We start from the raw sequence: 16,436 nt of genomic DNA, 5'->3' as shown, positions 1-16,436 counted from the left end.
TATGATCATAACCTTTATGTGCATACCGAAATCTCAGATGGCCAGACAGTGATTCATCTTCTATGAATCGTTAAAATATTGGCGGCTGGGTCACAGTGAGCCCAGAGATTGTAGTGTACACTGTGAGTTTTTAAAAGTTTAGCTTAAATGTATGATATGAATAAATAGTGCTCATAGACAGCTGTTAAGATTCTCAATTGAAACAAGTAGTGGCTTGGACCCGAATTAACAAGCAGGTACTGACATCATTTAGCATTATCATTATTGAAGTGGACACTTTTATGATGGTTGATTTATAATTCAAACTTATTTGGGACGTTTAACAAAAGTAATGACTCTTTGTGTGTGTATATATATTTATTTTTATTGTTTTTGCATGCGTTTTTAGCTCCCTCAGGGTACGGTGCCGGTATCATATACAGTTTCTCCAGTGCCGCCCCATGGTCTACCCGCTCCCCTCTGCACAGGACAGCATCTCCCAGCATGCTCTTCTCAGCAGCAGGTGCCTGCCTGTTCTGTGGTCTTCAGCGGACAGCAACACTATCCAATCTGTAGCGTACCACCTCCAGTAAGTACATATCGGGGTGTGTAAAGACACGGCATACATTTTTTTGAGCTCATTTGATTTGTTTGGATATGCTGCCTCCCAGTGGTAGGTAGTTGTTACATTCTTTAATCTCTGAGGGTGCAATCTCCATTTGGAATGGTCTGAAATAATTTGTTTGTTTGACCTGCAGATGTTGCCGGCGTGTTCGGTGCAGCATTTGCCAGTGCCGTACGCATTTCCTCCTCTTCTCTCCAGCGATCCACCCTTCCTGCTTCATCCTCCGCATCTGTCACATCATCCGGGCCACCTCACCACTCCTGGACAGTTCTTACCCTTCCAGACACAACAGTCTCGATCTGTGAGTATACAATCGCAATGCCCACACAATGTTTATATTTTTATGTATTTAAGCTACCATTCAGAATTGTGGGATTTGTGCTTTTTTTATTTGTTTTTGAAAAAATCCTCATGCTCACCAAGGCTACATTTATTTGATCAATTGCAGTGATATTGTGAAATATTATTACAACCTTGAACAGCTGCTTATCTATTTTAGTATATTTTAAAATGTAATTTATTCCTGTGATGACATTACTCCAGTCTTCAATGTCCTTCAGAAATCATTCTAATATGTTAGAATGATTTGGTGCTCAAGAAACATTTTTTATTATTATAAATGTTGAAAACAGTGAAAACGTGATTAGTTTTTCAGGATTCTTTGATCAATATAGAAAGTTCAAAAGAACAGCATTTGTTTAAAATATAACATTTTTGTAATGTTATAAATTTATTTTTTCTTTTTAATGCATCCTTGCTGAATAAAAGTATCAGTTTCTAAAAAAATATATAATAATAATTACTGACCCCAAAAACTGTAAATATTTATATTAATACATTTCTTTTTTTACTTCAGTTCTGCTAAACAAATAAAAAATACATTTAAAAGTATTTCAATATTAGTAGTAATGTTTACAGTACACATGTTGACAGTCAGAAAATGAATAAATCCTGTTTGTTTGTTTTTGTGAATAGCCACTGCAAAGGATAGAGAATGAGGTGGAGTTGCTGGGGGATCATCACCTGTCGGTAGCTGGAGGGTTTAACTATCCTCACTCTGGCCATCCTAGTCCTCTGCCACCTTCCACCCCTCTACAGTTCCTCTCCCATGAACCCCTGCACCAGGAGCTCTTTGGTGTGGTGAGTGATCTTCAAGCTTTATCACCTCAGATCAAAAGCTGCTTTAACACTGTCGGGCCAGTGCGAACCAGGGCTAACAAAAACGTGCCTTGCTGGGCCAATAGTCTCTGACCTCGAGCCGCGAGGCTAAAATCAAGCTGCATATCCACTGTCGGGATGCAGCACTACCCTAAAACTCACCCTTAACACATGATGTCACACAACCCCACCATTTCTTTAGAAAAAAATGAGAATTTCTATTAATTTTCCACTAAGTGATGCAATCCGAGGAGATTTGAGTAATCTCTCCCATCTCACAATACGGTTATCCTATCAGCCAACAGAGGGAGCTCACGAGAACAAAGTTATGAGTTAACCTGAGCACATTTAATCTATAACATTTGCGGATGCATAAGTACGGTATCAACAAATGCACAGGGAAGAGACCGATAAATACAAGATTATAATCATATATGCTTGGTCTAATTTCTTCAAGCAGTCTGTGGTATTAACAGTGGTCACCATAAGTAGCCTTTAGCACCACATATAAATATATTTCTGCCTATATTTCAAACTTCTGCAATCTGAAGTTTTTATTCTCTCACAAATAGCTGGTAGCCTGAAATGAAAGCATGGGAAATGAGCAGCAGTGTTGACCCTCTCCTAAATCATATAAACTCCGCCTTTTGTTCATAACCACTCCTCAAGCCCCAGTTGGCCCGCTTTGGACCAAGGTATTCGGTGGGCCAAAAAACCCTGGCCGTTGGCCCAGAGGAAGCCCCGATATTGACAGTGGTAATGCGACTGGACCTGGCACTCGCTATAGCACGCACGCACTGTCGCTTGGTTTTGGCCCGACAGTGGAAACGCAGCTAATGCAAACTAAATCTAAAAACGGTTTTGTGTTCTTTCCAGCCGTATCCCCACTTCATGCCTCGGCGAATCACAGGCAGACGCTACCGCTCTCAGCAGGCCGTACCTCCACCTCCGTACCACCCGAGTCTGCTGCCCTACTTCCTGTGAGTTACACATGCAAACACGCATCAGAGTGTTGTTTCAGAGAAACAATGAGCTGTAGAAAATGTCACTGTTTTTCTCTTTGGTTTTTTTGGTGGTTCAGATCTGTTCTTCCAGTCCAGCCAACAGCAGTGGGTCCCGCCATTAGCTTAGAGCTGGATGTAGATGATGGAGAGGTTGAGAATTATGAGGTGCGTGTCTATTATCATCTCAGGAAACGCTTTAGGAATTTGTTTTAAGAACACTTTATTCTATTTTACATGTGTATTTGTTCTTGTGTTTGACTAGGCTCTGTTAAACCTTGCCGAGCGCCTCGGAGAAGCGAAGCCTAGAGGTTTGACGAAAGCCGATATCGAACAGCTGCCTTCCTACAGATTCAACCCCAGCAACCATCAGTCTGAGCAGACTTTGTGAGTACAATACACAAACCTTAAAACTTACAGACTGTGATTTAACTACTTTGTGACCTACATGGAATATTTGTTCTTCTAAAAGGGAAAAAAAGCCTTTTAAAATGCCTAAAATTGACACTTTTTCTTTGATTTGTCTTGAAAATACATGAACAAAATCGTGATGTTGGAACAAGTTAATAAATAACATTGTGTCCTCCCTCTTTCCCTACAGGTGTGTAGTGTGCATGTGTGATTTCGAGTCTCGTCAGCTGTTGAGAGTACTGCCCTGTAATCACGAATTCCATGCCAAGTGTGTTGATAAATGGCTCAAGGTAAGCAAGCATGCTAATTAATTAACTTTTATTTATTCATATAATAATAATAATAATAATAATAATGGTGTTATTGGTATTATATCCTTAAATTATATAAAGAATTTCAGTGGATCTCAACCTTTTTAACTCAAATGCCTGCATTGTCCAGCAGAATATTCAAAGGCTCCCGGATGTAGACTATTTCCAGTATTTCTTCTGCTATTATGACAAAGCGGAAACAGTATTGATATATTAAATTAATCTAACCATTATGCATTTTGTGATTTTTAGAACTTTCATTTAAAAGCACATTAGTTATTGAAAATAAATATTTTTTTATTTTATTATGAAATGTTACTTTTTTTTTTCTTTTTTTTTAGCATTGCAGTTTAGATCACAGTTAGATTATTTTAATATATTAATAATAATTTAAATCCTTTTTAGTCGTCTCTAAGCCTCTTGGGAAGTTTTTCTGAGGCCCCCTGTTTAAGAAAACACTGTCTTAAGGTGTGGTCACACTTATTGTTGTTCAGCTCATTTTTTTTTTTGCAAAATCCAGTCATTTCAATTGGAATCCACAAAATCGTGAATTTCACGTGAGGGCAAAAGGTTTCCCCATGCTGATTTCACAACCGATTTAAGTTGGTCACACAAATTTGCTGTGTTGACCCCACCAGAAAGCTGCTTGGTTTGAAAGCGACTTCTGTGTGAGCTGTGCTTCATACATCACGACGACACTATTGACAATGGACCTTTATTTTTCCCATGGGATTTTGCTAGTGTGACCGCACCCTCAGGCAGAGATAGACTTGCCTAACTATAGCTTTTCCCCAGTTGTGATCTATATGTTTCTTAGACCAATTTGACAATCCGTCCTCCTCTGTCTTCTAGGCTAACAGAACCTGTCCTATTTGCCGAGCAGATGCCTCTGAAGTCCAGCGGGATTCCGAGTGACGCTGCTCACTGAAAACACACACACGCACACACACACACATACATGCACACCACTAAACACTTTTGTCATTCTCCTACCCTGTTACATTCAATTAACTTCCTAATGCTAAATTACTCCTCACACACAAATGACTGCTGCAAACAATTTGTGAGAACTTTGAATCTAAAACATTGTTTGATATTCATCTATGAATATCCAACTAACTGAGACAGACACACACACACACACACGTCCCTTTGGTTGTTTGATCACTAATTCTTTTGAGTGGAAGTCCAAAGATTATGGTTCATATTATCATTCTGGTTATGTTCTGGTTCTGATATTGTTTTTTTTTTGGTTTTTTAATATATAAATATATATAGTTTAGTTCTCCCCTTTGGGGGTGGGTGTTGGTATGTTGCAGTCTTGTGTGAATGAGTGTGTATGTGCACTAACATTCCCGGCTATGTGAGCACACCGTGGTGTGGTGGTCTTTACGAAGGTTAATGTTGTGAGCATGGGCTTTTATATTTTACCAACAAATATAGCTATATATAAATATGTATGTATCAATATAGAGGGACAAATTACAAAATTCATAATTGTTTTTTAATAGGAAAAAAAAATTGTCTTCAAAAAATGGAACAAAAGATCGCATAAGATTCAAATTATATCTATACATAAAGAGGGGCTTTTGGGTGGGTCTTGCTCAATTATGATTTAGCAGTCTTTATAGAATTGGAAAACTGTGAGGTGTGTGTGCTTTTGTGTGAAAGAGTGTGTGTGTGTATTAGAGAATCAGTTGTTTGTTATTTATCCCATATGTGTGGTACAGAACACTGGCTTGTCACTCTCACTTTTATTCTCGTCTGGGATTGGCTGAGGATGTGCACTGACATGACGTGATTGGTTTGGAGGGGCAGTGGAATATTCTCAAAGTTTTTAGATGTATCCTGCTGCAATTTTTTTTCTTCCTTTTTTTTTTGCCACCGGTCACATTTTTCAATATTATTGCAATTTACAAAACATAACCATTTGAAACCATTTAAATATGTATTCCTAATCCATATCCAGTCCTGCAGATTGATTGTGTAGACAAATCACCACTTTTCTCATTTAGCACTTAAATAGTGTAATTTATTATTGTTTGGTGGCTGCGCAGACACCGATTAAATCCTGCTATCTGCCTTATGTCTAGCATCTCTTAAAACAGTGATTCACCAACTTTTTAAGCCCAAGCTGAAGTTTATTTTTTGCCTAGGAAATTAGTTGTATGCCAGTTAACCCTGTAGCAGTGTTGCCCACAGTACTCATGAGTTTACCAAAATTACCTCTAATTTTGAATTTGGGTCATTTGGTTTCGTATGCCTTTCGTGTAGTAATCGGGGACTCAAGGGTATGTGTATACATGCCTTTTCGAAGAGGACTGAGGTTATATCGTAGCATTTGGGCTTCTTTAAAAAAAGAAAAGCACAGATTCTGCAGGACAAAAGGGAGGGCATCACACACACAGACCCCTTGCGAATTGTGGCGTTTTAAGTACCTTCCCTTCATTCCCAAAATGCTCTCCTGGTCTTCGTAAATGGTTTAATTCTTTTGTCTTTTCATTTGTCGTTTCGCTCTCTCACTGCCCTCTCTATACAGTTAGCTGTTCTAAAACAGCCTTCCAGTGCACCCACTCATACAGCCTCCATAAGGCTGTTATAGCCATTCATAGCCACGTGCGTTACTTTATAATGAATGCCTGAGATGCGTCATGACCTAGAGGGGTGTTTGAATGTGTATGATTGTTTCATGTCATGCATTATCATTATGAATGGATATAACTGCCTCTGTCGTGCATTATGTAGGCTCTATGACTGGTGTAGAAAGTGTCATATGAATTCTGTAATGTAGTCTCAGAGCCTGCAGTGTCTTAATGAGAGATGCCTTTAAAACATTCTCCAGTGTTGTCCGCTTTAGTGTCATAAGTCGAAATCATGGCGACCAGAAAATTATGAATCCTTTATTCTTTTCAAACAACAAATGTGCATTACCTTAACTATTGTCATTCTGTGTTCTAGGAGTTTTATTTCTCCCCTGCTTGGTACAATAGCAGTTACCTCAGTTTTACTATTTATGGTTTTTTTCCCCTTATTCTTTTGCAAAACCAATAAGAGAGCTTATGAATTCTCTTGCGTTTGTTTATTGGTTGTTTTAATTCTTACCATTAAAAATACAATTGTATCATTTAACATGTTGTAGTTTCATATGTATAATATCTGTAACCAAAATCATTTGAAGGCTTGATATAAAAATTTTTAACAAACATTTGTACATTTTTTATGAGATATTACTAGTAATGCTTTACACAGTAGTGCAATTTTTTTTTTTTTTTTCGTCTCTGACCCCTATTCCCAGTCTTTTGGATTTCAAAGGGTGGCTCAGTAATAAATGTATACTTTTCTCTTCCTTGAACTTTTCTGTTTTTCCATTCTTATCTCATCTCTTTATCTATGTTGTCTTCATTTTCATGGTTAAAATCTTATGGGTTAAATGAATATTTCACCCCCAAAATGAAAATGATTTACTCACCCTCTTATTTTTCCACATCCTGTATGAATTTATACTGTGGAACACAAAAGAAACATTTATAGCAGTATGTCCAAGCTGCTGTTTTCCATACAATTAAAATGAGGATTAAAAGACTTGGAATATGGTGCAGGACTTTTATCAGTTGCCATTGGTATTATGTTTGATTGGACGACAAAAGCTGAAACTGCTTTATACAGATATTTTAATCCTGCCTAAATTTATGCAGAAGTGAAGGTTGCAAAATGTTTGTTGATTCTCATTAAAGGTGGCTTTGCAGCATTTAATTTACACCAAACCTAAGTATCTCTGGTTGTGTCTGCAACGTTGCTATTGAAACATCAAGGGAAGCCTCAACAGTTGGTCAGAGCAATCCAGTCCTCTGCATCTCTCTACATGTATTAGCCATTAGCTATCTATCTATAATTAGTATGTTTTCTGAATTGTATATGTAACTACTTAATCAAACTGAATGTGCTCCAAATTGTAAAACGTTTTCTAAACTCATTGATAAGATGCTTATTTGAGCTCTATGCTTCAAAAAGTGCATCTTAAACCCTGAACAAAGTTGCACAACAATTTGAAATTTGCAACAATTGATTCTTTCTCTGTGGTTGCAACCTGTGATGCCAAAGCAAAGCCCCCAAGCCAACAGCTGTTTATAGTTGCCTACTGCTTTTGTCGTCTTCGCAATGAGTCCAGGGCATGCCTCTATATGTAGGTGTTGTCCTCCTCCTCTGATGAAGGAAGGAAGGAAGGGATGTTTGTTTACCGTCACACTCACTATACTGCACTATTGAGCTAAACTTTGAATATTGACTGACGCTGTGACGTTCGTCAGAGTAACCTAATGTCTTGAGATTTAATACCATGATTACTTTTGTGGAAGAAATTTCGCTGGATTTCCTAAAGTTTGAAAGGCCAGTGGTGTGTCAGGGTTTTGTTTGATAGCAGGCAACCTTTGGCTTTAAAACGTATGATATAAAGTGGAAAATAGAATGACTACTATGGTCCGAATGCATACAATATCCTACCTACCTACCTATCAACATAATGATTTCCATACACGCACCCTGCTTGCCCAGACATCATGTCATCAGCGCGTTCGGTAGGGTTATGCATATCAGCCTATGAAAAAAAACATATCAGGCTGTGGACAATCACCGAGTGCAACACTGCAGCCACCTTAAGTTCTTGAACCAGCTGTTCATCCTCAGACACTTATGCGTTTCTCTGGCAATGCTATCATTGCGGAAATGAATCTGCAGCAGTCAAGTGGTTCAACTAGAGCACTTTAAGTTGTTTACGTTCATTATTATTCTGATGTAATGTGCTTTAAGACATGAGGTAATGTACCGCTGTCTCGTGACGCTTTGCAGAGGCTGCTGTCCGCGTTCATGTGTTTTTAAGGAAGCTTGGCTTTGTGTGATCTTATGCTTTCAAATATAGCTTGCTATTGCTAGCCTGTCCGAAATTGCCCTACCTTTAGGTTATGAGCTTATTTCTGAATGTTCTCTGAACGTTCAAAATATTCAGTTTTTATGTTTTAAAACTTTTTTTTTTTCTTGGTTATGTGAACATTAGAGGAAACATTAAAGGAAAGTTCAACTTTATCCTTTTTATAACATTGGTGTATGGTATATCATAAGAATGGGTATATCATTAGGCAATACAATATTCATGTCATACAGGAAATGGGTACAGTAGATTGTCCTCTCCAGCAGGGGGCGTATGGCAACTAAGAGAAAAAAGGGGACCCAGATCAGGCAGCCAAAGGTGGAGTGTAATGACACCTATTGGTCATGCAATATAAGAACATCATATTTTCTGTCCTGGACCTGGGGACAAACAGCACTGCACATTTTGTACGCCTCTCCTATCTGACACACTCGGTTCAGTAGAGAGGCATTATCTGAATCAGGTGTGTTTTTAAATAAGGGAAAATATGCAGTGCTGCTATGGGACCACAAGACAACTGAAAAGCACTTTTCTATTAATAGCCTACCTGAAGAAAGCTATCCGTCAGCAGTCCTATTCACCTCAATGGCAGTTGCTATATGGTTCATGCTAATAAATAAATAAATAGATACCAGCAAAACAAAAAATCACTATAAAAGGCTACTGTTTATATAGGCATGTGCTAAATGCTACTGTTGACTTAGCAAACTTAAGTTCATTCCCTTATTGAGATGTATTGTATAGGCCTACCATTTGGGCTCATTTATATTTAAAAGGCCTCACATTTGTTGTTATTTTTAAACTCTTGAAAACTGGAAAGTAAACCATCACAAACTAAATTGCAGAAGTGGTTGTGGGCAACATTAGTTGGAAAAGGATGCACTTTTTAAACCTCTTTTGTCCTCACTGATTCAAGAATTATGTCAACATTAGAAATAAAACTGCTGGCCAACCGATTTGATGGGTTTTTTTCAACAATAATATAACATAAGAATTGGTGGAAGAGAGTTTCGAACCCTCTTGACCAACATCAGCTCAAAAAATTGACTTTTCTTTCCCAATTTGTGCCTGAAAAGCTAATGTGCTTTACAAGCTCAGGGGTGGATTTATATGTCAGCCTGTGGCAACTTTTATTCTGCTTAAAAACTTGTGAACCCTGGTGTCTAGCCTTATTATTTCTTCTGCTTCCCCATCCTGAGTGGATCGATCAGCACCATGACTCGTAAGTTGTAAAAAATTATTAATCGATCTTTGAACTTCTTGGCCTAAAATCTAAAAGTTTTTCTTATGTTTATTTGGCTGCCAGGCTGCAGATGAGCTGTACTAATATGTATCAAACATTCTGAACAAACCCCTAACGTAAAGTATTAAAAATCTGAAATTAATTCTGCCTAAACAATAATTTATAGACTTTTATAATTTCAGAATTAGGAATTCAATAAATCTTTGGGGTTTGCAAATTATATATATTTTCTTACATTTATTTGTAGCATACTATATGCCTAAAGCTGCAGTCACATTTACTATTGTTCAGTTTTAATATGAATCCGCACAATCGGGAAATTCCGATTTACACATGCAATTTCATATAGCGGGGTTTAGGTTGGTAAAGGATTTGAAGTGTTAACTAACAGAAAGCTGCTTGGTTTAAAAGTGGCTTCAGTGTGAGCTGTGCCTCATACATCAATATAGACAATAGACAATGGATATTTTTTGCCTGACAAAAGTGCAACTCCAAAAGTGGCACACGGGACCAGGGTCAGAAATGAACCTGTGCTTGGGGCAAAAATACATTTATATTGTGGGGGGAGGAAAATACCAAATATAACTGCATTCTGTAGATTTTTTAAACTTGCTACATAATAGTATATTTCATAATCCTTTCTAAGCCTATTAGATATGCTAATGTATTAAATGCATGCCTATTCTAGCAGTGTTTATTGTCTTATTATACATACATTATTTATGGTGATTTTAGTTTTTAGGAAACAGCCCTAAATGTTCAGATGTATTTATTTCATTTTAATGATTCAAGGGTCAAGTATTTGACAGATTTAAATGGTTAGATAAATCCTCATTAAGGTAAAAAAAAAATACTATGAAAATTAATTCTAGAGGACAAATAGCAATTGCATATTTCAGTTGTATATTGCTCAGTCTTTCTCTTTACCACCTCTATACAACTTTTAGAAAAAAAAAATTCCCTAAAACTTTCGAATCGTTTAGAATTATGAATTTACCTAAAACTCGCGTGCAGCCATTCAAGCACTGGTATTTTCTTCAGGAAATGCAACTGTAGGTTTACTTAATATTAATAAACTATTAATATAATAGCCTACTTTGAGAGACAGGGAGACAAGAGAGAGTTGTAAATATAATATATAATATCATATCATATCATATAATGTAATATAGGCTAATGAAATATAATATAATGTAATATAATACATAAAGAGAGAGAGAGAGAGAGAGAAATGTGGCCGTAACTGGAGCGGTAACGGAACTCTATTGTTCTCGTTAAATTCCGTTCCCCCGCGCTCTCGCGCATGCCAGTCTCCCGTTCTCTAGGAGAAGAGACAGGGAGGCTGATGCGCTCGCATTGCTGCCTCTAACGCATTGGCTGAACGTAGACCTCTGGTGTTTTTTTAGTTGATATTTTTAGCATCGGAGGTCGGACTCGTATTGCATCGAGCGTGGTAGTTCGTGCAGTTCATCTGCAGTGCTGCTGAGCGCTGGAGAACCGCAGTGTGTTGCGCCGTGAACGCTCGAGCTCAGCATATTGAAGAACGTGTCCGCTATTACGGCGAATGATCTGAAGTAAACACACGGGTCTGTTTGTGGAGCGCTGGATATCTCACCTAGGCTTTCAGTGGCCTCTTGCTAAGACGCTTTTTTTGGGGGGTGAAATGGCAAGTCCTGGAAACGATTCGGCTTCAAATGCCCAGCTGGATCAGGGTGAATCTGCAGACGCTACCCCTGAACCAGCGTTTCAAGAAGCTCAGAAATGGATCGAGGTGAGTCTGCTGCACATATATGCGCACAGAAGTAAAAGTAAACATTTCTTTCGCATCATTTTAATATTTGCTTAGACACTCATATAAAGAGGTTACATTACGCTCTGAACAGCTTATAAATATTGCACCGTTACCTGTTGTGAGCGCGCGAGCGTGTGTATCGTGTTTGGTTACAGCAGCGGGCATTGGTGCCCAACAGCGCGGGGATCATGTGCGCGGGATTCGGGTGCTGTAATCGGACTAGCGAGGCTTTGATGGCTCACCGAATTTTTCACTCACATGACAACCATCAGCCTGTTTAAATTTGTTGCCAGTTTACACTGTAGGTCACCTACCCATGAATGGACACTTTTCCAAACAAAACAGGACTCGTTTTAAAGATGGGCAGAAACATAGGATACACTGACACTCATATTCTGCGAGCGGACACGCCCCCTTTCGCTAAGCGATTCCAGTTGTTGTGGAACCTAAAGACACGCCCCCTTGTCCTCTACAGACCACGCCCCTTTTCTAAGCAAGCGCAGTCGTCATGGCAGCGCACAGGCTCAATCAAACAGTTTGTTTACGGAGCATTTGTGGCATATACACTATTGGCCTTCGTTTTATTTGACCTGATTAACTGTCAAGTGTAACATGTGAATGCAGAACTACTTCATCCCCAGAGATGTTAAAGGTTTTAGATGTAGGTCTTGGTATTAATATTATGACCTATTTTAGGGGTCGAGGATTGGATAGGGAGCATCCTCACGTCACTGATCTAGATTTGAGTTTGAGTCGTGTGCATTAGATCAGGGGTTTTCAATCTTTTTAGATTGACCTCCAAATATGATCATCCTCACCTCATGTGTGGGACCCCCCTTCCTAAAATTGTAAAGGAATCTATATAATTTCTTGTATAAAGACCCTATTTATGCTGTGAATAATTATTATAAATATTTATATTTTATTAAATGTCTAAATTATGTTAATATGTATATTTAGGAAACATTTAGTTTTTTAGGTTACATTATTAAGTTTTTTTTCTACTCATTCTACTGTATTGTTGAATGTATTATGTAATTATTTTAATAAAAAAAAATGTTTTTAATTTATTTTAATCTTATTTTTTTTATGCCTATTTACTCTAAATTTTTTCATCCTTGTGGCCCCCGTTTATTTATTTTTAGATAAATTGGGACCGTCAGTATTTCCTTATGATATTGAAATATGTGTTTTTTTGTTAGGTGTGTGTGATCACATTTCACAAATCCCACCAAAAAGTGGTCTGTATACCATGCCATAACCTGTTCACGCTTTCTTCGGTCTGCTTTGCTAGCTATGTGTCGATTTATCCATCTTTTTTGTTCATGCGTTTCACTGGTAGGCCTATGTCAGTCACACGTTTTAGGACGATCAGTATAAATAGACAGGCTGAAATAGCCTAGCACCCTGCTGCTCGCAAATAGTTTTAACTAAATTGGCACAGAGAGAGACATGCTTCTGTCTCCTGCTAAAAATGCTTTTTCCTCAGTGAGTCACTGAAAGAGCTAGAAAATTACTGACCCAAGCATATGGTAGACTGAAACATGAACAGCAGACTGCGGTACAAATATTCAGACATGCTTGAGGCACATTCATAGAGTGAGCCTCTATTTATTGGTCAACTGAGATTGGGTTCTTGATGGTCGATGTCAATATTTAGAAAGCATGTTGGACGATGGACAATATAATATTGATATATAAGCTGCATAACTTGATAAAAATGGCTGAAATCAAGCAAACCCTTATTTCATGCAATATTTGCTCAAAATTTACAAAAACATTGATGATCAGTAAGAAATTAATTAAACATTGTAAAATTTAAGTTTAAAATGCATTTTCCAAGTTCTTAGAAATGTAATCTTTGTATTATTTAATTAAACTCTAATGTCATGAAGTGTAACAAGTAATAAAAGTGATTTGAATTATATATTTGTAATATATTATGTATGTATTCCTTCAAATGTTTATAACAGTAATTTTATTATTATTGATTATTTTCAAACTGAAAGTGTTGTGTTATTAATATTATTATTATTATTCTATTCATGAATGAATAATTCAATAGGTTCACAGCCTGTTCTAATCTGGCCATGCCATAAAATGGTTAAAATATCTGATTTATAAATCAATAAAAAACGTTATGACCATGACAAACAGTCAAGAGTTTTTTTTCAGTGTCTTCCTCTCAATGAAATAATTTCCTGGTTTTTTTTTTCTCTTCCTCTTTAGGTTGGTTGTACCACATGACTTTGATTTGGTGGCTAAACGTTTTCCATAATATTTGATTATTATTTAATCATTTATAATAATTTTACAAAAATCAACAGCTTAATTGATCTACCCATATATCGGTCTGCCACTTCTTATCTGTATGTAAGGATTGTTTTCAGACAGAGTATTGTATGTCCCGCAGGAGACCTCAAAACCTCTCATAGGGCTCATAGGCGTGTGCTGGATGGGCCATGTGACACTGTACGGAAATTGTATGAGGAAACCCTCCCAGTGCACCTGTCAGTGGCTAGAGACGGACAGCAGCAACCACATCGCATTACAGAAAGTCCTTCTCTGCCTTGGCCTATCATATTTCAAGTGCCATAGAGTTCCTCTCCCATTGACTCTCAAGTTTCAGAGCACTTCTCTCTTTCTCTGCCTGTTTCTTTCCATCCTACCATTTGACCGCCACTGTCATAGAGTCACCATGGAGACCGTACGGTATAGTCCGGAATGCTTTTCAACTTTTGGTCAACTTTGAGTGCATCTTTCTGGCAGATTAAGTATGAGGTCAAGTGTGTGTGAGTGAAAGAGCTTCTACATTTGAGTACAGATGGCTCTGTCATATGACTTCATAAAGCCAGCTGTCACAGCTGTGCAGTCACACACACACAGACATACGGATTAAATGATACAGCTTACACCGTGAGAGAGATTTGGGAGACAGACACAGGCTGTCTACACTATTCACATTCATTTAATGCAGTCCTCTCAGGAACACAGGGACTGAAATCACAGACTAAATATGAGCTCTCCATTATTCCATTGGCTATGGTTTGCTTTCAAGTATTCAGGATCACCACACTAAGAGACATTATAAGCCAAATGACCTTCAGTCCAAATGTTTCTGTGTAAAATCAGGGTTGCCAACTTTTGAGTTCAGCTTGGAGTGAGAATTAGGGAGGAGGGCTGGGTTATTGACACAAACTTCATGATTTGATTCATATGCTTGCGATCGATTCATTTAGATATCGATTCTCATTGATATATATATAAACAGTCTGTTTCATGAATCTTTGTGGCTCATGTGTGCAAGAAACACTGACTCTAACAACATGATGACTCTAACTTTTTGATGCATTTACATGCATTTTAGTCTCAACTCGGCGGAAATGTAGTGACACTTGTGTTATGGTACCTTACCAGGACTGTTTCTGGTTCGTACTGGTCTCTGATTAGCTTTTGATGAAGACACATTAATCCAATGCTCTTGTCTTCTATCTCAACTCCAACACAATGTTCATGTTGTGTAATGAGTCTTCAAGCTTATGTAAAAAAATTCAATTCTTTCCAGCATCAAAAGCTCTCCAGCTCCACCACCCACCCTTAAGAGCAAACACAATCCTCATGTATTTTGCAATCGTTCAAACGCAGTGTTATATAACGCTGATTTTACTCATCTTGGAAAAAGCTTCTTCCTGGTCGAGGAATAATCTGCAAGAGTCCATGGAACATTTAGCATAACTCCCATAATTCACTGCTGCGCTATATAGGAGAGGAGAAGAGATATATAAAGATATGGAAGAAATAGTATGAGTTGTATGCTATTCTGAGTGATTTCAGCCACAGACAGTGCTAGTCTGTGTTTGTGTGTGAGTATAGTATGTGTGTGGTAGTTTTGGCTTCTGACCTCAAAAATGTTGCATGCAAACTTGCTTTTTCTGCTGGTGTGGCTACATTTTGTTAGCAGTTGTATTGGTCTAGCTCTTTTTCTTTATGATATGACATTTTTAGTTATATATTTAGTTAGTATATGGGAAATACTAATGCCAAACAAAACAAAACGGGGCTTCCTGGACTGTTTGGCACAAGACACTGTAATATCACAAAGTGGGTTTGTTTACCAGATTGACCAACGCTGTGTGAATCAGAGTAATGCACTGCATGGTCCAATTGAATTCAACACAGAATTCTTTATTTCAGGCCTCGGTGCAAACTCGAAATTGCTTTAACAAGATTAAACATTGTAAACAAGTACAACAGGAGAAAGCTGTGCCATGTGGAGACATAAGGCTTTTTAATCCACACATTTACTGTAATAACACAAACTGTATTTATGGCTTTTGTATGCAAGAGTTTATGAAAGGTAAACTCAGTCCCACTATCAGCATATTTTTCTCCCGGCTGTATAAAAAATCATTTTACAAATGTTTTGTTCAATATCAGTAAATGTATATCCGCATCCCAATGTAAAGTTATGTTTTACTGTCAAATTCAACTTTATGACAGAAAAATATGCAATATTATTGCACTTATAGGTCCTTGTAGAATAATATCACTATTTTTGTTTATGTATGTATATATACACATACATACTGTATATACTGTGTATATGTAGATAATGTGTATGTATATACTGTGTGTGTGTGTGTGAATGCATGTATGCATGTATGTATATATGTATATGTATGTATATATACATACGCACACTATATATATATATATATATACACACACACATATATATATAATGTGTGTGTGTGTATATATATATATATAAATATATATATATATATATATATATATATACACACACACACACATATACATACATACAATACATGCATACATATATATACACACACACATATACATACATACATACATACATGCATACACACACACACACACACACACACACACACACACACACACACACACACACACACACACACACACACACACACACACACACACACACACAGTATATACATATACACA

The 16,436-nt window shown here is 37.4% G+C and overlaps 2 protein-coding genes across 8 annotated transcripts in view; both read left to right on the top strand.

Moving 5' to 3' along the window:
• Positions 1 to 5,884, top strand: part of rnf38 (ring finger protein 38) — a 31,649-nt gene extending 25,765 nt beyond the window's left edge. Inside the window, exons 6-13 of the mRNA XM_079853927.1 lie at positions 389 to 568; positions 738 to 905; positions 1,580 to 1,744; positions 2,639 to 2,742; positions 2,844 to 2,931; positions 3,029 to 3,150; positions 3,365 to 3,464; positions 4,338 to 5,884. Of these exons, the coding sequence (XP_079710053.1) occupies positions 389 to 568; positions 738 to 905; positions 1,580 to 1,744; positions 2,639 to 2,742; positions 2,844 to 2,931; positions 3,029 to 3,150; positions 3,365 to 3,464; positions 4,338 to 4,400 (990 nt within the window). The 3' untranslated portion in view covers positions 4,401 to 5,884. The remainder of the gene's footprint in view (positions 1 to 388; positions 569 to 737; positions 906 to 1,579; positions 1,745 to 2,638; positions 2,743 to 2,843; positions 2,932 to 3,028; positions 3,151 to 3,364; positions 3,465 to 4,337) is intronic.
• A 5,085-nt stretch (positions 5,885 to 10,969) lies between these two features.
• limch1a (LIM and calponin homology domains 1a) overlaps positions 10,970 to 16,436 on the top strand; it is a 52,719-nt gene continuing 47,252 nt past the window's right edge. For all 7 annotated transcript variants that reach the window (XM_079851283.1, XM_079851285.1, XM_079851284.1 and 4 more), the window contains exon 1: positions 10,970 to 11,423. In XM_079851283.1, coding sequence (XP_079707409.1) covers positions 11,316 to 11,423 — 108 coding nt within the window. In that variant the 5' untranslated portion in view covers positions 10,970 to 11,315. The remainder of the gene's footprint in view (positions 11,424 to 16,436) is intronic.

The sequence above is a fragment of the Squalius cephalus genome, assembly GCF_949319135.1.
Source record: "Squalius cephalus genome assembly, chromosome: 2".
NCBI lineage: Eukaryota > Metazoa > Chordata > Actinopteri > Cypriniformes > Leuciscidae > Squalius > Squalius cephalus.
Note: the sequence above shows the minus strand (reverse complement) of the source record. Positions and strands in the feature narration are given on the sequence as shown.